The 26,069-nt window shown below is 43.6% G+C and overlaps 1 protein-coding gene and 1 long non-coding RNA gene across 3 annotated transcripts in view; one reads left to right on the plus strand and one right to left on the minus strand.

The window, feature by feature from the left end:
- The window catches only part of LOC124221949 (uncharacterized), a 149,593-nt gene that overhangs the window by 102,098 nt on the left and 21,426 nt on the right, over nt 1–26,069 (minus strand). For both annotated transcript variants that reach the window (XR_006883893.2, XR_011177355.1), the window contains exon 3: nt 1,900–1,967. This is a non-coding gene — a long non-coding RNA (uncharacterized lncRNA). The remainder of the gene's footprint in view (nt 1–1,899; nt 1,968–26,069) is intronic.
- Kr (krueppel) lies at nt 4,737–17,048 on the plus strand. The gene is made up of 3 exons (XM_046632420.2): nt 4,737–5,935; nt 8,074–8,764; nt 8,958–17,048. Exons 1-3 carry the CDS (start codon nt 5,896–5,898, stop codon nt 9,736–9,738), a joined length of 1,512 nt encoding a protein of 503 aa, XP_046488376.1. The 5' UTR covers nt 4,737–5,895; the 3' UTR covers nt 9,739–17,048.

A 26,069-nucleotide genomic window follows, 5' to 3' on the forward strand; every position in this document is an offset into this window, starting at 1 on the left:
TATCGGGGTGACGTTTCATGGAACGGTCCTTCGGTGCGTTTTCAAATCCGACGGTCCTCTGTAGTAGAGCATATATGCTACTGTAAAGGCTTTTTTGCCCCATTCGCGGTGACGGGTTTATAGGGCCTGAAGCGGGGATATTATATCGCAATTTACAGAGGGCGGAACGTTTTACCTGAACAGTGTTCAAAATATTTTGTCAAGATTGTTTGTGGAAAGTCTTTCATCCCCACTAAGCCCACTTTCCGTTTCTCGTTCCCGGTTTTCACTTATTTATTTCTGTTTTTCACGTTTCTCCGATTTTCTCTTAGTTGGATTTTTTTATATTTTTTCGTTGTCTTGGTTGTTTTCTTCTGGCATTTTCTTTCTCTTAAATTTTCACGCTTTTTGAATACTTTTCTCCCCCCTCCCCCTTCCTCTCCCTCTCTCACTCTCACTCACTTCATCTCTCTCTCTCTCTCTTTCTCTCTCGGCGCGGCGTTATTTGCTTCGTTATATTTTTCACTTTAAACTCTCGTTCCATCCGCTGCCAAACTCAACTCGGTCCAAGGCTCGCTGTCCCTCGTACTTTTCTCAGCCTTGACCCCCTCTCTTCTGCACCTCATTCGCAAGTCTTTCTTTATTAGATTTTCAACGTAATTAAAGACATTTTCATTTACGAACGGTTAATTGACAATTTCTCCGCTCGTTAACGGGACCGAAGAGCGAAGGAAATAAGATCCTGTTCCAAAGAGGGTGAAATGAAAAACAAAATAATAAAGAGAGAAGAAAATGAAGAAGAAAAAAAAAAAAAAAAACACGAGCAAAGAATAAAGAAAAAATAAGATCCCTGCGTGACTGTGAGGCCAAGTGGAATCGACGTTTGCAATTACTCGCTTTATGAGCAAGCGAATTCTGAAAAGCGTTGCGAAAATTAAGCCAAATATTGTAAACGAAAGACCGTTGAAAATTAACGCAACATCTTCACCAATATTTGTCTGGATACTACCGTTATACATTACATGTATAACATGACCGACATACCGCAGGCTTTATCTTTTCCTCGAAGCTATTTGCAAAAAGTTACTTTCGGGGGTAAAAAGAGGTATGTGTAGTGGAAAAAAAAAAAAAATTGTCGTAGTCTCTTCTAATTCAATTGAAAGTAGCCGTATAACGTAAGGGAGTTTGCAAAGCGTAGGCACGAGCTCAACAAGTAAACATCGTGCTGGGAGAGGAGGAAAAAAGGCCGAGAGGAGGCAAAACAGCATAATAAGGAGAATAGGAGTAAAAGATTGAATGAAAGAAAGAAAAAATGAAGTGTTTCGCATTAGAGGACGTATCGTCAAACAAGCGAAATCGAATGGAACTATTGTCGATGTCTAATACTCTCGGTACTTGAGATTTCGGTTTACGATTCACTTTAGAATTGGGTTTTTATTCTGTTTGCGGTGGCGACAGCCGACCGACGGGGTGCGTGTCGTTCTACTCCGCACACACACGCACGTCTTTCCTCCCTCTCTCTCTCTCTCTCTCTCTCCTGGTTTTTTCCGCCTTTTTTTGTTCTCTATATCCAAGTTTCGTGAGTTTTTTGACGTTGGGCACGAGTAGCGCACGCCCGCGGGCAGGTGAGCGACCAGAGGGAGAGAAAAAGCGAGAGAGAAGGAGAGGAAGGGAGGGAGGGAGAGAGAGAGAGGCTGTTTTACCCCAAAACCTGGTTGCAGGGACGACGAAGGGGTGGCGAAATAGCAGGGGAAGGGCGAAACAGGAGCAACGGCGAACAGCTAGCCGCCGCCTCCTTGTAAACGGAACAGTGGGAGTTCTGTTCCAGGCGCATTGTGCTGCTCGTATCACGTTTATTCGAAATAGCTTACGGAGTGAATTTTTTCGCGAATAATATACGGAGATGCCTTAGGTACTCACCAACGAAATCTGCGTCCGCGATCGGCAGAATTAGCTGGGCATCCTGCAGCTCGCAGAGGCGAAGCGTTCTGTTTAAACAAAAAGAGGATAATGTCTGTTTAATGCGACAGCCGATGCGATCGAGTTAAATGCATGCACGGGTTAAGAATAGATCGCGAGGCCAAGTTTTTCTTTTGAATTCAAATTGCCTGCCTTGACAATCGCGCTTCAGCTCATCGGCATGCATTGAATTCGTACAAAGTGCAAAATTATCCATATGTATCGGGTAGGTCGCGATTTCGGAATGAACATGTAACGCTCCTTATCACAATTTACAATGTACACCGGATGTGTTTATCTATTCAATGCCTCGTTACCTTACCTCGCTTGTGTTTAACCTCTCTCCTCGCTTCAAATATACAGAGTTCGAACATCGAACCTTATGTCAAATCAAGGATATCGAATAATCACATATTGTAATCACAGCGCACGCCGCGATAATCGACTTGGGGTGAGAATTTTTTTTTTTTTTTTTCTCTCATTCAAATTTCGTCGCCGGTTCGTTGCTTTCGGTACAACACCCTTGCCTCGTCTTCAAATTCACGGAAGCTTTGCGAAGATAACGGAAAGAAAACGCACACACACGCAAAACTATATTATTCAGGTTATTTTAATTTATTATAATTTTAATCGAAATTTTCGGCTCCCCGAAAATCTGTTAATAATTTTAAAAAAACTTTTCCAAAATCCGTGCAGTAGGTACAAGATAGGAAAACAATTTGCATTGGTTGGATATAAAATTTAAGGCAGATACGCGACACGTAGGGAAATAAACTCGCTGTCCACGGTTCACCGATTTCGTTTCCATATTTCATGAGGTTTCACAAACGTCGATTCCTAGCTCCCGTACTTTTTCACGAGCCTCAGCGGTCGACGCGTGCATGGATCTCGGCTGAGCGTGATGAAAAATGAATATAACAATGCATGAAAGTTTGAGAAAAGTGCACCTCGATCGCACGTGAGGTTGCAGGTTCGACGCACTCCGCGGCTTCGCCTACAACCGCGGACGATGAATGTGCGATCCATTGTGTCGTGCGTTGTTGCGGAGTGATAGACCGCGGCACGTGGAAGAAGCGAGTTGGTTTTTACGGAGGGCGGGTATCGGGAAATAATGAGGGTAATTGCTACTAGAGAATGCAGTAGCCGTACAACGTACAGAGTTCAGCCTCCCCGGCTCGGAAATCATGCATGCATGCGGTAATAGCGGACGGTGGAGCTTCTTCTTATTCCACAGGTGCGGAGTCCCGAGTACGAAGGCGGAGAGCTCGCCGGTTTTCCGAGCCCGAAGCGATTCTCCTTCTGCACCGGGTTCGAAAAATCTGTCGCTTTATTTCAATTTCAGAACATTACGAGAACCACGGGCTCGTGTCAAAGGCAATTACGTAATTAATTTTACGGGCCTAATTTGAAGCGCTCAAGAGTTTCGAACAACACACGCGTGTCCGTCCCGCGCTTCGCCATTATACGTACCTGCCTGCCTGCGTACCTCGCCTCAGAGTTTATCTCATATACTTACGCGCACACGAGCAAGCGGCTGATCGGTGTTGGACTGGCTAAGTACATCGCCGTCGGAAATAAGCGCGTATTATGTACTCCGGGAACGACATCGTCATTAGCTCGCGGGTATGCGTTTATTAAATCCAAAGTGAAATTTTCAACGCACGGTCCGAATCCGAGTTTTCGGCCTCAACCGATTCCCGCGGCGTCGTTTGAATAATAATTCTATTTTTCATAAGTACTCTAATCACGCTCTACACGCACCGTTTATACGACGTGGCACGTCGTTACCGCAGCGTTATAATTTCATAACCGTCGTTATAATTTCATAATAAAACCCTCTCGGGTTGATCAATTTTTTATTGGGAATATACCCGTAGACGTGAATACGACGAAATAAGAGAACACCGTCGGCCGTAAGTACCCAGTCTATGCGTCTGTGCGAATCGTAATTATTTTACACAGTGTAGAATTGTCGGTATAATCTACGAAGCAACCTGCTGTCAACAATCACGATCCATCGCGTTATCTCAAACGTTGCATATTTCAGCAACAAATGCACGCGAATCGTCCTACATTGTGCCTACAATATTGCAACATTCCTACAAGTATTTAGGTTACGCTTTTGTAATGACAGAGGTAGGCAAATAAAATCCGAATGACACTTTTTTCTTATATTACGCACAAGAGCTTCGGAATCCTTCCAGCGATTACGGGGGTAAAAAACGTCCCTGCGTGATTTTGAGATATCATAAATCACTCTGCGATAAATTCCCTACAAATTTAACACGGTTCATTTATCCGATCAACCGTACAAAGGTACAAATTGCGAGTCCTAGAAATGTTCTCTCCTTGTTTCAAGAACCGCGGATCCGATCGATCCTAAACGGATTCGCATCGCGTCCTGCGGGTCCAGTAAAAACCTCATAAGTCGATCCTTCTTCTAAAAGAGCCTGGTTACTCGTCGAAGCGACCGCCGCGAAAGAAACGCGCGCATCGTGAAACGCGGCGGAAGAATCGGAAGAATCAGAAGCGTCGGCAACAGCAGCAGCAGCAGCGCCCTTCGTGCGGGGATGTTGTTTGCCCATGAGGGATGAATTCGTCGGAGGGGTGGAAAACCGGAGGAGGAAGAGGAGGATGCGCGGAAAACAGAGAAGGGCGGCGAAGGACGAAGGGCAGCGGAGGGGGAGGCCGTCGGTGGAGGTGGTGGGGGTCGCGCCGAGGGTTGGGGTGGGGGCTGTTTGACTACAGCGAGCGCGAGGCGACTGTCAGTTAGTATTGGGTTAGGTCAGCCCGAGGGAACATCGTCGTCCGTAGAGTAGTTGTTGTTCGTGACTCGACTTCTCGAGACGCATTCGTGTACACGATGAAAATATTTGGGGAAAATCGGACAAGGGAATAAAAAAATTTTCCGAGTATATCAATAACAATAACGGATATCGATAAAGGCGAAACAAAATTCAAATTAATTTATAACCATGTAAACTAAACTAAAAAAAAAGAAAAAATAAACGAAGTACGGACGTTCAATATTTACGGATAAATAAAATGTGCTAAACCAATCTAATACTGAAACAAAAAAATACACACATGTTTTTTTTTTTTTTGTCATGTTAACGATAATATACTATACGCGAGGAACACGAGAAGCAAAAGAGGAAATTCGACGAATTTCAATTGGGCGATTTTGATGAGAAGAGCGACCGAAGATGGTCGGGAATTTTAAAGATTGATAAAAATAAATACATAAATAAAAGAGACGAATCGTCGGACCTGATGCAACGTTACCAAAACTGACCAGTCACACTACCTCAGACATACATTAACCATTTGTTGTAGACTGATTATTAATTATTGATACTTTGACGGTAATTAGTTCGTTTCACTTAAAAAAGTTATCGCGAGCACGTTGAAACCCGATGAGGAATAATGTAACAACGAAGTACGGTGGGAGCGTTACGTGTACAGAGTGCAACAACAACGAGAACCGATAACTGTTTCAATTTAACGAGAAAAACGTCGGTGTAACAAGCCCGAGTACACACGTACATTATATCACGACACATTGTGCATAGGACAATGTACAAACTATATCCGCAACTCGACAGTTCCTTGAAAACGCTGATTATTTGAGACTTACGTGTTTTCGTTTCCTACGTACGATAAATAATATATTATATAAATATTTATAAATATAGAATATATATATATATATATATACAGATACCAGACACACCCCCACACACACACACACACGCCCACATACACGTAATACCTCGTTGGATGATAAACCGTGTAAAGGAAGAACAAGAAGGAATAAGCGAAAATAAAACCAGGGACCGGTGAAGTGCAACAAATCGTATTATTATTCTGTGTGATACCCGAGGCTCGCACTTGGGCTACTCGAGTGGATGGAGTGGAAAAGTGAGAAGGAGACAACACGTCGTCACGTCGCGTAGAATGGCATTATCTTATCTTCAGGAGGCACAGATCAACGCAGGTAGGAGCAAGGACTCTTGGAAATTATCTATCCATTTCCCGCGATTCCTCCCGCTGTTTCAGAATACTTCGCATGGATTCCTCTGTTTTCCCCGCCCCCAAGATTCCCATTTTCCTTCCCTCCCCTACCGCTTTTTTTCCTGCGGTTGCCGTCGGCCAAACTCACGATCCGTTGCGAATTGCCGGCGCACGAATTTCCGGGTATCTTTTTTTCTTACACGGGGTTAGGAGGAAATTTTTCACGATCCTTACTCCCGAGCGATACACGTTGCTAATTATTTTTCATCGAGCCAAGCGATCGTATCAACGTTTGAAAACTGCCTGCGCAATTAAAAAGAAGAGAGATTTCGATATTTGTGTGCAGAAGTAACGATCCACGCGGGGCTGCGGAATCAATTGATGAAATTAAGCGGAAAGAACCGTCGTCGGGAGATCGAGACGTTATAAAATCACCAAGAATGAAATCGGTACAGGTGTTTGATTATAACAGCTTACATAATGTGATAAATTGTTCTACATCTTGCTGAATTCTGCGTCAATTCTACAAGTAAAAGATCAAAAAGAAAGAAAGAAAAGTATCCATCCTTCCCGGAATCAAGGGTGAGGTATAATTAAAAGATGGCAGGTTTCGTTGTTGCAGGTAAAAAAGGCAAAGGAAATGGAACAAAATTCTGAAAGAAATACTTGAGTCCTGGAAAGAAAGAGTGATAGAGGAGAGAGAGAGAGAGAGAGAGAGAGAGGGAGAGGAAAACGAAGCATGGAAAGGTAAAAAAAAAAAAATTGCACAAGACCAATTAGGGAAAGGATGCACTGCAGGACGCGAGACAGAGGGTTTAACCGTGGGGTAAAATCCGTACTTATACATCCAGACGTGGGAGGGAAAATGTGAGGGTGAACGAGAGGGCGGGTCGAAACTCGTGTTGCCGGGAAACGCCGTTTGTAAGCTTCAGGAGTCGCGCGTTCTCGCGGGCAAAAGCACCCAGCGAGGTGGGTGGGAGGGGTCTTCGCCCTCTCCCCCTCCTCATCCCCCCATCGCCCTATCGCTCTCCGCTCTTCACCCTTATTGATTCAACGAGCCTCATTACGCGGCCCTAAGCACCACATTAATTAACGCTCGCCAGGGCAAACATGGCTGCCCGCCTAATTCACGATCCAAACAGTCGCACGCTTTGCAAGCGGTGTCGAAGTGTCTTTTTGCGCGCGATTTGAAAATTGATGCCTCGCGTCAATCGATCGATCAATCGATGAATCGTCAACCGCATTCCTGCTTCGCCGGCTACCTACGAGGATACATTTCATCGGTTTCTCTTCGTTCTTTCCGTCCTGCCTCTTCTTTCTTCCGACGGCATATTGTGGATCTGTCTCGCGAATCGAGATGAAATATCCTCGGTGCCGCGTAGCGATCGGGGTTGGTTAGAGGTTCCAAGGCGCGACGTCACCCCCGGCGAATTTCCACCCTCAAGACACCGAACGATATCGGGCGAAACGTTCGCCGAACGAGAGACGACGCCGACGAAGAGGCGAATAATTACTCGTATACGTATCACCGGAAAATATCTGCGGCTTTTTCGAGAATCGTGTTTCTGAGATAACGAAGGGTGACTGCTTCCTCGGGACTGATCTAATTCCGCATGCCTTACTCAACATTTGACGAGTATAAATAAACCATCCGTCTCTATCTGAAATATTCGCGGGCAGGATAGTGGGAATTGGCCGCACGTACGTGCGCGAGTAGCCGAGTCGGTGGCCTCGAATAGAGGCGGCGCGTCGCGACGCGCTGGTGTGAATAGTTGCGTCGGATGAATGAACGTAGGGCGCACACACGCGACTGGGTGAATGGGAGTTCTACTACTCCTCCCGTACTCTCGCGGTTCCCTCCCCCACCTCCATCTCCTCCTCCTCCTCCTCCTCCTCCTCCTCTTGCTCCTCAGCCCTGTGCAGACCACGTGTGAGTGACGTGTGTGTTGTGACGCGGCGCGCCGCGACGCCGTTCCCTCTCCCTCCCCTCCGTGCGTCGAGACGCGGCAACAAGGTTCGACCTCCTCCCGCGTCGTCCTCTCCGACGCTTTGCGATGTATCGGGATGATCGTGCAACACGCGCCTTTCTGACCTCCGCTACTTTTTCTTACTCCTTTCCAGGACTCCTGACCGGCCAGCACCTCGACATGAAACAGGACTCGGATAAGCAGCCGATGTCTCCGCCGTTAAACAACAACAACACAAACAACAACAACAACAACACGACATCCTCGATGTTCCCGGGGATGGGAGCGGCGGCGGCGGCGGCCAGTCTTTCCATGCTTACGCCGCAGCAGCTTTTGGCCGCGAGTCAAACCGCGGCTCTTATGGCCGCCGGCATTCCGGTTTCGCTGCACGCGACCCTGGCCGCGAGTCCCTCTCTCTATCGTCACCACCAGACGCTTTTCGGTGGCTGGGCACCTCCCGCGGCTTCCTCGCCTCCCTCGCCCCTCCACCACCCCCAGGGGCCCGTTTCGCCGGCCCTAAGCGCCAAGTCCGCGGCCCGCCGGACGGCCAACAACAACAACAACAACGTCGTCAGCAGCAGCGCGGACCGCGTAACGAAGAAAGGCCAGCCGGCGAAGAGGCGGGCCGCCAGAAGCAAGCCGGAGGCGGCCGCTCTTTCCGTCGACGGCTCGGCGCCTCTCAGTCCTCCGACGTCGATAAGTCCCGAGGCCAGCAAGGACACCAGGGACAAGGTCTTCACCTGCGGCGTATGCTCGAGGTCCTTCGGCTACAAGCACGTCCTGCAGAACCACGAGCGAACTCACACGGGGGAGAAACCATTCGAGTGTCTCGAGTGCCATAAGAGGTGAGTTACGCTTCGTTTCGTTGCCTCGGTTTCGAGTTCGATAATCGAAAACGACCACTCGTCGCACACTCGGCGATGCACTCGGGCTTTGACGGTAGGCGCAACAACGAGCGACAGTTTATTATACTCGTTCTCCGTGATAACGATCGACCGTCTCGGTTTCTCTGACCAGCTCGTTCCTTACCTGTTACAGATTCACGAGGGACCACCACCTCAAGACCCACATGCGTCTGCACACGGGTGAAAAACCGTACCACTGCAGCCACTGCGACCGTCAATTCGTTCAGGTCGCGAACCTGCGTCGGCACCTCCGAGTGCACACGGGAGAGCGTCCGTACGCCTGCGAGCTCTGCGCCTCCAAGTTCAGCGACTCGAATCAGCTGAAGGCCCATCTCCTTGTTCACAAGGGTGAGAAGCCGTTCCTCTGCGAGCACTGCCAGATGAGATTCAGACGGAGGCATCACCTCATGCACCACAAGTGCGTAAGCGGCGTTGTAAGGTCCCAGCCTCCGTCGCTCGCCAGCGACGACCTCGACGAGGAGATCGACATCGACATAGACGTTGAGATCGAGGAACCGGAAGCTACGCCGCAGCGGAAATCGGCCGCGACTCCGGCCCGCCGGCCCGCCCTCCACCACCAACAACTACCGACCCCGGTGGTGGACACGTCGGTTCCGATGCCGTTGAACCTCTCGGGGGTACAGATTGGGATACCGGAGCAGACGGAGCCGGAGGATCTCTCGATGTCGACGGGCCTCCACCGGCCCCATTCCCACTCTCACAGCAGCGGTGACTCGCCCCTGAGTCGGAGCCCCAGCAGCGACACTCCCCACGACGACGACGAGGAGGAACTAGACGTCTCCGAGGCGAGTCCCAGCACCCTGTTCCTTCGTCAGAACCGGCAGTTCAGAGATCACCATCACCTCCCCGGTTCTATGGCTAGTTCCGGTGCCGGCGTCGGAAAAGGTTCCTAGTGCCGATCCAATTACTAAACGACCAAACGGGGGTACGTAGTTTCACCTACGTCGCTACGCGATTCGCTTATTATACCGTTACGGGGTCATTCGAATATCACACGTCGAGCTCTAAGGCGGTGACGCTTCGCGTTCTTTTTTTGTTTATTTATTTATTTTTCTTTCTTTTTATCCATATTTATTTGTTTTTTGATCGTACAGTCAAATTGTCCGTCGTATTATTAACAGATTTTGAATCGTATTATATAAGGAGGTGCGAGAACGAAGTAGACCGCGTCGCTTCGAGAGGGGAAGTAAAATAACTGCGGGACGATGTGTTATGCGGGGGAGGGGGGCTTAAATGGCGGACAACGGCGTCACGTAATGTTTGGATGGCCCCTGTAAAACAATTGTGTCAAAATTCGCCTCTGCGATCTACGAACGCTGTGCACTTTCTTTTACACTTTCAACGATTAAAGTTGTACACTTTATAACATTAAAAGTAAAAAAAAAAAAAAAATTCCCCTCGGTTATGTTTTGTTTAAATCATTTCATTGTTTCACTTGTAATATGCGTATCATATTAACGAGTTTACCGCGTTGATTGAATTTCCATTTCTTTTCTATCTCTCTTTCTTTCTCACTCTCTAACTCTATTTACTTTCATTTTCTTATCCTTTGATGCGTTTTTTATCTTTCCTTGCCGTCGATCCTAAGTCTACGACTTAATACCATAAACTACAATGCGCAATACCTGAAATATTATGTATCGAATACAAATAGCCACACACTCCTTACACCGGTTCACAGTCACTATAATAATAATAATAATAACTGTTAAGAGGTTTCATATTATATCTATTTTTATTATCACCCTATTATCATCATCATCATTATTATTATTATTATTATTATTATTATTATTATTATTATTATTATTATTATTATTATCGTCATAATTATTATTATTATTACTATCAACAACATTATTACCGATACTATACTGGTACCACCATCTCGCGAGTAACTGACAAAAACTATACAAGTGTAACGCTATACATATTCTATATGTTAGCCGATTTAATAATGTGTATGAATTATATACGTAATTTCGTATAACTGAACTACCAATCCCTAATTCAGGGACAGACGTTCCGTATATATTAGAATATTACGAGTATATATATATGTACACATTATACATACGTAGTAGAGGCGCGTAACTCGCGTGCAAAGTATGTGACTTTATTCTGAACGGCTATATATTATTGGAGTACGTGTAGTTAGTTGGCCAGAGCCTGATGTACATAGGTATGTATATACGAGACGCGTGTATATTTATATATATATAAACATATATAAATATATATATATATACATATGTACACATACACACCCACACCCACGTAGTTGTTGTATAGCTAGTTGGCTGAGTGTTTGATCTCGTTTCGATGTTAAATATGTGCGTGTCTGCTTGTGTGCGTGGGAAGAGAGAAATGAGCGAATTCAGAGAGAGAGGAAGAGAGAGAGAGAGAGAGTGAGTGAGAGAGATAGTGATAGCGCGGAAAACGGTTGGAGAATGTCTAACGGGATAGTATAATAATGAGGGAAGTGGAATGACGATAGGTATGGGAAAAAAATATTTAGAAGGGGGAGACCGAGATGAATAAGTATATAGGAAAGAAGGAATGAATGTTCTGGTATACAAGTTCCTCTGACAGTAAAAGTAGCGAGGGACGAAGGACGGCTGATCGACGTTCCTCCGTTCTTATCGAACAAGAAACAAAACAAAGAAATGATTCAAAATTAACTTGAACAAAAAATCCAAAAAAATCCAAAAAAAAAAAATTAAATCAAAAATTTCGACAAAACGAAAAAAAAAACAAAAAAAACGACAAAACAATCGAAACGATCCTCGTCGGCGTTTTAGCGATTTATGATATTATAATATATATATGTATATATATACATATGGTAGTTGCCACAATTTGGGATTTGTATTGACTGATAAGAATTTTTTTTGTCTGTGTCGTCCGACTGTCGCTGCTTTGTGTTACACTATATCATTACTACTATTGTCATTATTATTATTATTATATTATATATAAATGTATAGTATTAATATCTTTATTTATAATTATTTTATTTTATATTATTATTATTATTATTATTATTATTTGCCTGGCTAGCGTGCCGTGTTGTTATATGTACGATTCCTAACATTGTATGTGTATAAAAGAATAACGTGAATAGAAAAACAAGAACCTGTTGAAATACATGTACATATATTTGAAATCGACCATTATTATTTTATTTTTTTACTACACATCGCACTGTTCGTCATGTACATATATGCATACGCGTATAATATTTTATTCGATGTAAGAAAATTCAGTCCGAAATCAGATTTTGACACGTGATTTTCGATCGTTTGTTTCTCTCGGTTCTACGTGGCGAAATGGAAACTCATTCGTATTTTGATTCTCGTTCATCTACGCGTCGATTCCGCACCGTTTTGCATATATAAATATATACAATGCGAAAATCTCGTCGAATTATCGAGTCCCCGGGCGTTTGAAAATGCAAACGAACGTTCGTTCGGTTTCTACTGCGAGGCTATATCCCACCGACCATACGGATCATTTCGATTCAAGGTCAAACGCGGGTCATTGTGTTGCGCAAACAGGTAGATTTCTAACGTTTCTTACACCGTACGCGTCTCGCCCCCACCGGTTTTAGAACTACCGACTCGACCGTCGGTTGCACTCCGGTGATTTATGCATACCGAGGCACCCGGGACATGCAAATTTCCGTCAAAGCCAAACTGCCAACTACGAGGTCACGCCGCGCCGCTCTCATTTTTCCCGTCGTTCCTGTTGATCCTCGGCAGATCCTTCGCCCGGGCGCCGCACAAAGGACGTTTCGGTTAGTGCGAGTATCGCGTTTGGAATGCTCAGGAGCAGTACCCGTTTGCCCACCTCAGCCATAATGTTCTTTCATTTTCGAGCTCCCGCGTATCGCGATGCGCCGCAGGTAGAAAAAGTATACTTTCCCGCGAAACGCCGAATCCGGGGATTCAAATTCGCACTCCGCAACATTCAGAGGGAAAAAATCTCCCCCGCCTCGATGCACCTTTTCAACCACCCTCGAGGACCTTCGCGTTATATACCCCTGAAACGAAACACAATAACGCGTGTGTCTCGCTCGCGCCTGCGCCCAAAAACTCGTACCTATTTCGACTCGGTTCATCGGTCGCGATCAAGATCCTCATCCCTTTACGCCAGGATAATCCTTGCTCGAGTCGCAGCGATTGTAAAAAAATTTCTTCTCCTTTCTTTCCTCTTTTTCATCTCTTTCCGCTCCGCACACTCGATTCGCAGCTCTCCGGTAGACGAAGAACCGAAGGCACTCGCCGCACCTCGGCTGATCTCATTTTCCGCAAACCGTTTCTGTATTCCGAAACTTTCACTCCATGCATGCTGCGCCGGAAAACCTCGCAGCATCTCCGCAGGGCGCCAAGATTTCACTCATTTTTCACGACTCTGACGTCGGCAGAGAAACGGAAAGCTGCCGCCTCTCGTCTCGGGTCTTTCGTATTCCCCGTTTTCTCAGCTTCGGTTCTCGTCCAGCCTCGACGGCTCTCGCACATGTTGCGGTGTTTGAAAAAAATTTCTATTTCCCTCCGACCGGGCGACTCGACTTTCCGAATGAAATGAGAGATCGGCAAACGCGTTTCAAAACTTTTGGGAACCGATACATTTTTCAATCGAATAAATCGTCAAAACGTCAACCGCGTCAAAATTTCGTTTACTTTTTCTTTTCGTATCGCACACAACGCACGTACAGATACATCGCACAGGCACACGCAAGTTAGCCGGTAATTAATTTGCCAGCGAGGCGAGATGGGTCGACAGCAGTCACAGGCCTGCACGGAAAAAAAATTTAACGTACATGGATTATTCATCTGTTGTTCGGTGAATATATGGACAGGTTTTTTTTCAAATAAAATCTCCGTTAATTGTGGTACATCTACCTAAAGATATTGAAACTCTTATTATCGGTTTTCTAACTCTTGTTTTCTCGGATTTGTAGATCTTGACGCGTTTGCTTTAACTCGAAAAAAGCTACAAAGAAATTGCTGTCCACGTATTCGTCACAGATGTAAAATCTAACATATTTTTTGTTCGGTGTGACCATGGGGATGAGAAGCATCGCGACCCCGTGCGATCGTAATATTTCTAGGGTTGTAGCCCGGCACCCTGCGGGTATTAATTCGAACTGCGGACCCTTCACGGTCGTATGAAATGAATTTATCACGTGATAGGCCTATGCAGGGTATACCTTGCATTATATAACCCGACGTTGCGTATAATATGCATAACAATTATTTCGAGTAACAGGAGTATAATAGCGACGGCGGCATCGCTTTTTCGGTACATGTAACAACTAACGAATTACTTGTTAGTCCAAAGTTTTCTCAGGAATTGGGTGAAACCGGTTTTTCGTCATCTGTTTGTTTCTTTCTTTGTATTTGTTGTTTTGTTCGTTTCGTTGGTGTTTCTTTTTTGTTTCTCTTTTTTTCTTCGTTTTTTTTTTTTTTTTATTTTTTTTATTTTTCTCGTTACGTACCGAAAACGAAACGGTTGCACATGGTGATTGTGTGTTTGGATTCGATTTTGTGTGGTACATGTGGTGTAGGTTGAATTGCAAATTACAGTGATAAGTTTCCCATGTTATACTATAGCTATATAACATAAGTATAATGGTATAATAGCGTATGCGCGCAGAATAGAGTATCGACTAAACTGGTAGGGGAAATAGCAAGAGGCCAAGAAATTGATAGAGAAAAAAGGGGGAAACAATGCCAAACAATAGTATTACCAAAAATCGCATTGTTATACGTAGGTATAATAATAATAATATGTTAGTTGAACGACTAGTCTAGACTCTATTCTATACGTCGAATGTTATATTTATTTCTCACCTTATTATTAATATTATTATTATTATCATCGTCATCATTATTACATATAAGTCATTATGCAGGTATACACGTAATTATTGAAGCTGCGTTGTGAAAAAGACTTGAATGTTTTACGGACTCGGTTTTATATTCGCACGGTATAACGTAACGACTGATTTTAAAATTTGCCTCAACGAGAGATACACTTATGATTATATTATAACTGACTACCTATACACGCGTTACATTACGTTACATTATGTATGCGCGTAAGAAGCTTGAGAAGAAGAAGAAGAAGAAGAAACAAGCAAAGAATCGCAAATTTCCTATAACGCAAAGTTGATTTCCTCGAGTCACGCGATAACTGATGTACGTATAACTACTGAAACTATAATATTATACCTATAACGTAACTGATAAACAATGATTCCTATTTTTTAATACGCAGTTATTATTATCACAACTTGTCGTACCGTATCGTCGGATTCGTTATTCGTACAGTTTTCACGGACGGGTTACAAGACATTAAACCGCATGTATCATATTATTGTATAATCAAGTTCAAAGTTGAAATGAAAAAAGAAAACGAGAAGAATGAATAGCCAAATGATGTTAATATTATTACTTTTATTATTATTATTATTATTATTACTATTACTACTACTACTATTATTATTATCGGTATTGTTTTTATTGCTGTTGGCTTCTGATCTTAAATACCATGTGTATATATATAATATATATATATATATATGTATTTGTGTCAAATAGCTGGTAGGTCGATAATTATAAGTAGATTATTATTATTATTATCATTATAATTACCATGCTGGGATAAAAATACTGCATCGCTGAAATTTCAAAATTTTTGTCATAATCTGTCATTTAGAAATCATACGAACCGCCGTATGTTTTGATTAGGTGCAACGAAAGAAATACAAAAAAAAAACGAAGAAACAAACGACAGCGATGAAATTCTTGATGGTTAAATTAGATTCTTGTATAGGTCTGATTAAATTTAGATTAAATCATGCATTCGGGAACTAGGTCCCGCAACGATCTCGGTGACGCATATACTTCATTGCATAATCTACGTATGGTATATATAAAGTGGTATATAACTAGGCGTTAGGGTAAATAGTCTTAGCAATTTTGTACAGATATCTCGAGATATATCCTGTATAGAGTATTATATCTATATGTACGTACAGTAATGTCAATTAATAGGTTCCCAGTGGCTCAGTTTTTTTTTTTTTTAATACATCTAGAAAAAAACTGAAACGAGTTTCTTTACTAAGTAAATTTCATGTGCCAATGACTCGCGACCCAAATGACAGGACAGAGAAACGATGCGTTTGATCATAGAAACGTAAAATTTTCATTGAAAATAAGCTTGTTTCAGTTTTGATTCCACAAAAATAGCGAGCCAGTGAAAACCCATTGCTGTACATTATTGTACATAATCGTTCGTATGTATAAATGTTATAGATGATTAATCGCCCGAATTTGAACACGTACGAAACGCTGACTATTTTACACGGAAAACCGATAAGTTAAACGCGTTGTGTGTACAATGCATACGATGTCGTAGCCTCATTAATCATCGAACAATATGTTAACTATTGATTTCAATAACGCAATCCTCAGTTCCTAAATCGAAGGTGAAGAATTGATAGTTTTCTCAGCTGGACTTGGCAATTTTTTCATTTATTGCCAGTAAAACTAAAAGGGCAACGATCAGTCGACGCTACAGTTGTTGAATATCGATTCATACTAATTGTCATTTGATATTTTGAACTGTCATTTTTTCGCATCGGAATTTAGTAGAGTCAGTCATTATTTCTCGGTCGTCTTCCCAATAAATGAAGAAACAATAACTAAATGCAAATGAATAATTAACGCTTCTCGAATCTGTTCAAATTCTCGCAAGCAACGAGACACGGTACAAAATCAGACCTTATGATAAATAACAAACTAAATTAACGATAATATGTTTCTATAAAATAATAATGAATAATAATATCTGCAACCTACTACTACTACTACTACTACTACTACTACTACTACTACTACTACTACTACTACTACTAATACTACAAATCCTATGATACATATACATATACTTTATAGCAAAAGTTACCACCGGTCAAAATATTTCCTCTCACCGTTGTTGAAAAGAGAAGTGAAAAACAAACGTCATGATCGAGTTTTAAAAGGTTGCAACAGAGAAATCAAAATCACAGGCATTGAGAGCGATTTATTGGACTCGCGTGGTTACTGACGGTGTATACTACTAATGAACATGACGCTACCTCACATGAAAAAAAAAAAACACACCTAAGATATCTCAACCACAAGACTGATTTTAATTAGTATTCCTATAGGTGATAGAATGCAAAGTAATAATAAATAATAGAAATAAATGAAACTATAGTATAAAAATTTTATTCATATAATAATAAAAATAATAGTAATAATAATAATCATAATCGTAACAAATAATAATAACAATAATAGCGAAGTAAAGAAGGGGAAAGAGAAAGAAAAATTGAAGAAAAAATTTGACCGGAAAAAAATGAAAACAGAATAATTAAATAAATATATATACATATACGATAGAGACCATTTTATATAAGTAATATTTAATAATCGTTGTGTAACAAACTTTAAACTCTGAGATAAGGAAGCCGTATATATGTATATATATAATAAATAGATATATGTAATGGTAAATATGCATTAATATATTATTACGACGGTGTAAAATCATATACCTATACTATATATTATTATTATTATTATTATTATTATATACGAAAAACGAGGTAAAACTTATTACTGTAACATACGTTTTGCAATGCATACATATATGTATATGTATATATAATATTATGTTACATATACATGTACACATACACACACATATATATATATATATATATTATGCTCCCAGTCTTTGCAACTTCGTGTAAAACATTAACAGTTATTGAATGTTTCATCGATTCATATATAATTGACCTGTCAAACTATTTTTATTATTAAAATTAACTGTTTAATCGTTGATATGTCGTTCAATGCATGTACAAATCCCTTTCATCCCATAAATACTTGGCCTCCTTACCCGGTGCAGAATTATCGCTGTGTACGATATGCAAAAGGTGCGGATACGCACGCCATGTATTGAAAATCGAGAGAATGTAGACGAAACGGGACGGTTTGAGCGTCGAGGTAAGAGCAAAAAAAAAATGTCAAACTTTGCGCAGCTCGTGAAAAGTTCGGAAAAATTCCCCCGAACAAAGGTGGCACAAATTTTCACCGATCATCCCACGTTGCGTCTTGTTCCCCGAAACGCAACTCGCAACTCCATGCAACAGCAGCAACAGCAGCGGCAGCATCGGCGTCAGAGAACTACACACTCGAACGAACGGACAGACGAATTTTCGTCGAGCAGCCACCCCCCATATCCCCCCCTGCGACCTGCATTCAGCTGCCCCCATTGAATAGAATTTTTCCAAAATCTAGGATTCCACACATCCGTAAGAGCCGGTTGAATCACGGGGGGCAGGGGAGGAGAGAGGGAGAAAGAGCGCGGAGGGAGATCTGGCACAGTGACACATTATCCCGTAATGTGGGGGCTTCGCGGCAGATGCAAGGAGTCAGGAACGGGACTTTGTCGAGGAAGAGGTGAAGTGGAATTCGGAAATTTTTCCCGAATCCTAGCTCGCCTCTCACCTCCAATTTCAGCAGAGTTTCCAAACTGTGGCTGCGACTCCTTAATCATCGATAGGTATTGCCGTGCTGAAAAAAGGGGGCTAGAGCCGTTTTCTTCGGATTTTTATCCCGACCTTTCGGCTGTGTGCCAACATGTCGAGAAACTTCTTCAAGCTCGAGAAGATAAAGAATCGCTTCGGAGGTAAGGCGAAGGGAGGAGGGCTTGGGCTCTATCTCTCTATCTCTTTCTCTCGCTCACCTTGGCGAAGCGGTCGAACGGTTTTTCGGGGGTTGTGGTGGAATCTTGCAAACTGGGTACAAACCAGCCTCTCCAAATCTCTCGGATCCTGTGCGTCACGAGTGTTTTCCTACCTGGACCACCGTTACCAGCGAGAAGATGAAAAGGAGAAGAAAGAAAAAAAAAAAAAAAAAAACAAAACTTCCAGGGAGGAATCTCGAAGTCCCCGTTTGCGCAACGATGAGAAAACACTTTCCAGATATAGGTGGTGCACCTACCTCCCCCTTCGCACGGTCAGACGTCCGAGCGGTACGTTCATCGATGCTCGATGGATCGATCCAAGATCGTAAATCCGCGGTGAAAACTTCACAACTATTTACGACTCTGACCAAAACCACATCAATTTCTCGATAACAATTTGTGACAACAGCAATCTGCGACATCGGAGCTCGACTTTTACTCGAAACTTCTCAAACAACGTCGAAGCGAGTTGTATAATTTCTGGTTTCCGGACTACTGATCCAAACTCCAAACACCCTCGAATGTCAACCCATGCACTGTGGCGCGGGATGGGTACAACGGATTCTGCAGGGCGAGGGGCCGGAGTGGTTCTCCGAACGGGCCCAGATTTCACGTAATTCTGGGTCTCGGGGTAAATAGTATCACATTTCTTGGCTGCATTCTGCCGCGCGATGCGTGCAGGAGCTGCAGTGCTGCAGTGCTGCACCGATGCATTGTCGTGGGTAAGGAAGGGGCACCCAGGGAGAAGCGGGGCCCGGCACGCGCTGCATCGCTATAAAGAAGTTTTTTTACCCGAAAGATAAAAAACACGGAGGAACCGAGGGGGCCGGGAAGACGCGTGGCGCGCACACGACGCCATTCATCCCGAATATACCCACCTCTTTTTATTGTGCCGGCTACACACACGCTTTTCTCCATCCTCGAAGCGTTCTTCCGAGACAAATTCCAAACCCCAAGGATACAGGGATCAAAATAAATATCAAGAAATATCACCCGGAGGTTTGTCCTTCGGAAATTAGTGGTTCATCTAAACAACGAGCGGTATAATTCCTCGCAAAATGATCATTCGATTAGAGTATAAAATTCTCTTTGGATTTGAAGTTGCAATAATCTTTGAACTAGCCAATTTTTTAGTTGGAAGTTTTGCGATGTTTATTATCCATACCGGGACAAGTGCATCAAACTGAAATGAAATAATTTTCTCTTCACGTATTACGACCTGCATGATACCATCGCAATTTTTTTCCGTTTTCTAACCAATTTTCTTGTTTTTACAAATACTATACACAGCAGAGACGAGAATCGTTTCTACGAAATCGCGGTATACAATTTCGGAAACCCAAGAGTTCTAAATTCCAAACGTTTTTTATTCTCGGTTAAGATCTGATTAATCTCAACCCCGTGGTAAATATTTGTTTTCTTGGTGGTTGAGCGTCGGGCTCTGGTACAGGAATCGAGTTACAGATGCAGTTGCGTTTGGTTTAGAAAAGACGCCGTAACGCGCGCGCCTTTGTTTTTCTACGTCTGTTGAGTGCCCCAAAACAGCCCTAAAACAGCCCTAAGACCGCCCATATTTAAATGAGTTTCCCGTTTTACGGAAGCGGCCAATTTCCAACAGATGGCGAAAGAGAGGAAAAATTTTTTTAACCCCACCCCCGCCCTAATTCCGGTTTCTATATGCTGTACCGCTATTCTATCCGCTACAAAAGTAAGTATGTATATAATACACACCTAGAAGAAAAAAAAACAAACCTATCCACTACGATGTTTACAAACTTGCGACATTTTCAGGGTTGACTTAAAATTTTCGAGTGAACCGTAATTATTTGCTAATTGCAAGTCGAGCGATCTACTTATTCGCTGTATTTTTCACTACACTGGTTGTAATCATCGAATTCAAAATGCGAAATTACGGGTAAGGAAAGGGTCAGGTATGAACTCGGAAAATAAAAGCATGCACACACGGACACGAGTACTTGAGAAAATTCCGTTAATGAAATTCACTGTAATATAATACATTTGTAGATACTAAAATTTATTTTTATTTTCGCTCTCCTACGCCGGCGTCTTTTTCCCCGTATTATTCTCGGACAAAAAGGCTATAAAACCGACAGAATAGAGGAGCCGAGCCTAATTATACAGCACACGCCAAATAAATGGGCCCGCTTCCCCGAACGACCGCCGCGCCAACTCTGTTATACGGGACCGCGGCGAACCATATGGCGAATCCTTACGGAACTTTCGGGGGCCGTAAGGACGCGCGTGCGGGTCCTAAGAACCGGCATCCTGCCCCCGCGAAATGTGCGAGAGCGCAGTTGAATCGCCGACTGATTTCAACCGCGAATTCGTAAGCCGAATATTGTAAAAAGCTCGTCGCCGGGTCACTTGTCCGATTTACATCGTAGGTATACCAAGCCTTGAAACGAACCCTTGTGGTAGGTATATGTATGCAAAGGTGCAGCGTGTCTAATGAAAGGTGAAGAGAAATGCTGCGGACATAAGTTACACGCGGGGGATTATGGAAGAAGCCTGTAAGGTAGGCGGCAGGCAGGGCTGTTTTTCACCTGCTTTTCTCTCAACCTTTTATGATTATAAGCTGTATTTATCTACCGACATCTCACGGGGTGCAGGGTCTTAATGCGCGGAAGAGGTCCTGCATGCGCGTCCTGCAGCCCGAAGGGACAGGTGCCCAGGGCTAGTTAGTCCCGAGCGGGAAAAACTCGTCCTTCCGAATCCTTACCCCCGAGAGGTCCGAGGGAGCCGCGGCTCGAGAGAAGTAGGAGGACGCCTCGGAGCCGAGCATTAAATTGATTTACTCCCGAGATGTGTAATTATCAACGAGATGAATGATTCACCTGGGCACGCGCGCTCCTAGGAGTATCAGGTATGCAGACGCGTATCCTTGTTCGTTGTCTTCGGTTCCTGCGATTACCGCCCAACACGCCTTCGGTACCGTTAATGAGATCAACTTCAAGAATGACTTATTAATCCTCGATCGCCTCGTGGGTACATCTTCCAACTTCGATCTCGTTATTATATCTTAACGAGCTACTTCTTTAACCAAAAACCCCCGACCCTCGTGCAGGGCGAACTCTCGAGAGCTTGAGGAATTCTCGAGACCTCTCGGGACGTCCAGAGTGAAACTGAGCTACGTGTTACAGATTTATTTCAACCAATCAACGGTGGGTGAGAGTACCTATTAAATTTGGCCAATCTTCAATTCGACTCCGAGTAGGCACCGCAATAACATTTTCATCCGATCGCAAAATACTCGGCCCGATAATTTGGAACGTGATTAAAAATTCCGGGGATCCGACTCACTAGACACGTACGAAATGTGGGGTTAAAGTGACAAGTGCGAGAACATCCGACCTGATAAAACGTTTAACAACCCTGTAGTAGAAAGTAGAGTAAAGTTGGAACGAGGAAGGAGCAATATCGTAAAATTTTGGCGTTCATAGACGGCATTGGAGAAGCTTGGAAGTCGGGTTCGAGCGAGGTGTGGGGGGTATTTTACACGGTCTACCCCGCGCGTCGGTCTACGCATACCTACAATAGAGTGAAAAAAGCGCGATACCGAGAGGAAAGAAAAGTGTATGAAAAGTGTGGCGTAGAAGAGCGACTGCCGGAGCGTCGCGGAAAGTCAGCTCCGGCGTAAAAGTAAGCCCCGCCGACTATAAAACCCCGGCAGAGAAACGGGGAACACGGAAACTGAACGGCGGGAGCGTCGCGTCGCCGCGGTGAAGACGGGGGAGGCGACCCCAGATCAGTGCCAAGGGGTTGGTAGGACTTTCTGGTTGGTATATAGGTGACTCCGCTACCCGATCTAAAGGGGTTATTCACCCCGCGTAACACCGACTGCCTCCGACACGACTGAGAGGCTGCGAAGCTGCGAAGCGTCAACGGATTTTTCGTAGAACTGCCGGGAAAGAATTCGAAGAAAAAAATTAATCTGGAATCGGAAAGGATCGCGGGAAGAACCTAGAATCCATACAAGGTCCGAGCGAATCTTCATGTGTTGAAACTTTCCGTCGAAGCACCGGGATTCTGATGGGGGGGGGGGGGGGGGGGGGGGGGATATGATAAAAATTAAACAAATTCCAGCGCACGATCGTGGTAAAAGGGTGTTATTAGACCGGGGATATCGGGCCGAGATGCTGTGGAGATGAGAAGAAATGGAGGAAAGTCGAGAGACGCTGGCGGAGGGTTGAAAAGGAAAACGGGAGGAGGGGGGTGGAAAAAAAAAATTCCCCGAAAGCGTATTCCGGAACAAAGCGCGTGGCCTGGCTTTTGAAATATGCATCAACTTACAGTTTTTAGGAGATGCTCTCCTTCTTCCGCTGTATTCCATCCTCCCCTATTCCCGTCGTCTTACTCACCCAATGTACAACGCGCGGAAGAAGCTGACTGGGGTTCATATTTCCTGATTTGGGGTGAATTTAACCCCTACGCTGCTGCACCGGTATTCATCTCTTACAGAGTCTCGGTATCCAGTTCGTTACGCTGTACAAGATTTCGAGAGTTCGGTTATCATGCCGGAAATAAGTAATGGAAATTAGAGAAGTCTGAATTTGAAGCGTGACAAATTTGACGGACCACAGGAGCATCGTGAATCTTTCGATCTTCTCTATCTTTACCTGGCTACAACAATTTTCAAACTCATGCGTGAATTAATTTATAAGGCTATATGTACGTTATAATTCAGGTATTATACCTGATGTATATGTTCTACAAGAGCGCAGGATGCCAGATTGTCATCTTGATCATAGTTTACGAAGGAGGCAGGCGCAGGGACGTATAATATTTCTATCATCTACTCGCGGAGGATTAGTTTTTTTCGATTCTGTGGGTAGGTATATGTATAATGTTTTAAAGATTAGTCAATTAAAATTAAGTTCTAGCCGTTGGTTTTAAAAAGGCTGCGGCCAATGAATCACGTAACCTGCGATACGAGTTATACTTTCGATTGTTCGATCGCGTGAGGGATCGTTGAACAGAAAATATAACGCTGAAAATAAACTTCGATCTGTCAAAAATTTTTAACTAATTGAAGAAAGTTGGATTTTATTTAAATTGGAAACACTACGAGCGATAATCCTGACGAGTCAACTCTTTCACTAATACGGATTGATGGTAATTGTGAAATTGTTGCAAACATCAAAGGGCCGAATCGAATATCCAAAGGCCTGATAATACAGTCTTATCTGGAAAGATGATATTGCTGAAAAAAAAAAAAAAAAAAAATACTGGACAACCGGTGAAGAAAAATATAACGTTCTTCTCCTGGGACGTAAGGGAAAAAGAGTTGGCAAGATGCAACGCAAGGCAGTCGTCGATTCCGGGGGGTCAACGGACAGAGGGACCGACGGACGGACGAAAGGACGTACGGACAGGGTAGAGAGTTGCTATAGAAACACTAATTCCGTCTCACTCGCTCGCGCTGGCTCAGTCGACGGCCCTTGCCATGCACCGTCGTCGGGGGAGAGAAAAAATAGCGAGGGTAAAAAACGTGGGGGTGACTCAAATAAAAAAACGGATCAATATTAACTCTTTTTTCACAGGGGTGGAAGTAGAAGTGGAAGTGGATGGCCCGGCCGAGTGAGGGGATGAGGGAGGCCTCGGGGCGAGGTTCGTATTCGGCTCCCGCGGACGAATACTGAATTAGCCGGCCGTCTTCCAGTCTTTTTCTTCTTTTAATTTGTTTTTTTTTTTCTTTTTTACCTCCCTTTTTATTTTTTTGTGTTTTTGTTTTTGTTTACTCAATTTACAAACCGGTAAAAAGGCGTTTGTTCGAATTTTACTCGTTACTTTTTAACGATTACCTAACGTTATCGTAATTGGTGTTACTTATTCTTGAGAAAGAGGAGGAAAAATTAAAAATAAAAAAAAAAAAACACCCACCTCCAACTTCAAAACCGAACTAAATCTTTCCAAGTGAAAAACTATAAATCGCACATAAACCTCGACGGTCTAGGAGCTTCAACTTGAGCATGGATTATAATAAGTGAATATTGACATTGAGCAAAAAAACGCGACTTTCGTACGCATTGGTTTTTCATTCTTCAACGAATTACGATCAATTACAGAGATTTTCTTTTTTTCTAAGCATGACATGACTGAATGACAATATATACACATGTAAGTGCATATCTTCGATTTAACGTAAAATTTTTTACGAACCCATATATGTATAGTGCACTGGAAAACAGTTTTTCGGTATTTAGTCGAACGTGAAGGTATTTACGGTGATAAATTATACACCGACGATGCGGCTGGAGTATATAATAAAGGTATATAAATCTATAATAACGGAGAAGCAAAAAAATATAAAATAAATAGTGAAAGAAAAAACAGCGAAAAAAACAACAAGGACGTACGGGTTCCGCAGCGCGGGCACCGCGCGCTCCACTAATTATATGTTTAACCGAAAGTGACAGGCGACAGGATGCGCGGCGCAGAACACAGACACCGGGTGCACGATAGACGGAACCCGCCATAACTGACCACCGAGTGCACCGGGTAATAAATTAATTTGATCATCTCGCGATAACGAGTGCAGCCCGCGTCATATACGCGTTTTAGGTGCTGCATCGACGCCGAAACGGGGTGCAGCCTTGTGGGGTGAGTGAAAACCGAAACGAAAGTACCTACGTTATATGTGAGTAAAAATGTAATCCGGAAGGGAAGGGGAAAGAACGGGCACTGCAAGAGTTCGGCATTTCATCCCTTGTGAGAACGAGCTTACTTTCTTCTTCTTTTCGGCAACAGAAATGCAAGATCGGCTCCGTTAGACGTACCGAAATCGTACCAATCCCATTGACCGAAGTGGGAGTTGAAGAGAATCTGACCAATTTTTAATACAACGCAGGCAGTGTCGGTTACCGCGATGTTGGTGGTGGTAGACCAAGGCTTGGAGTAGTCGGCACGGTTCTCATTGGTATTCCACCCCTCGTCATCGCGGTGTGTAATCGTGATGGGTGGTAGTGTCTTTGTGTGCGAGTAGTACACGATAAAGTGCAGTCTCTCTGTAGGGTATACGTTTCGCGTGCATGTATGTAACTGGGAATGCGGAGTTGTGCACCCCGCACACCTGCGTTACCGTAATATACCGTACTGTAGTCTTGTTTAGAATAGTCACGTGGCCTGCAGGATGTTTTGACGGACACGTTAATGACGCAGCGGTCGAACAGTTACGTCTTGGCGGAGCAAAGCGTCGTCTGCAAGGATCCCCGTCGTCCCCCTGCCTCTTGGTATTGTAGTTATTATTATTCTTTTATCGTGTAGCGCACACTTGTACAATGTTTGAAAAGAGGCTGAACAAGATGAAGATGAAGAAGAAGAAGACGCGCGGGGAGAAGATGACGAAGAAGTAAAACCGAGAAATATATAAGAGTTGAAGTGGGAAACTCGTTGAACCGAG

The sequence above is a fragment of the Neodiprion pinetum genome, chromosome 6 (genome assembly GCF_021155775.2).
Source record: "Neodiprion pinetum isolate iyNeoPine1 chromosome 6, iyNeoPine1.2, whole genome shotgun sequence".
NCBI classification, from domain to species: domain Eukaryota; kingdom Metazoa; phylum Arthropoda; class Insecta; order Hymenoptera; family Diprionidae; genus Neodiprion; species Neodiprion pinetum.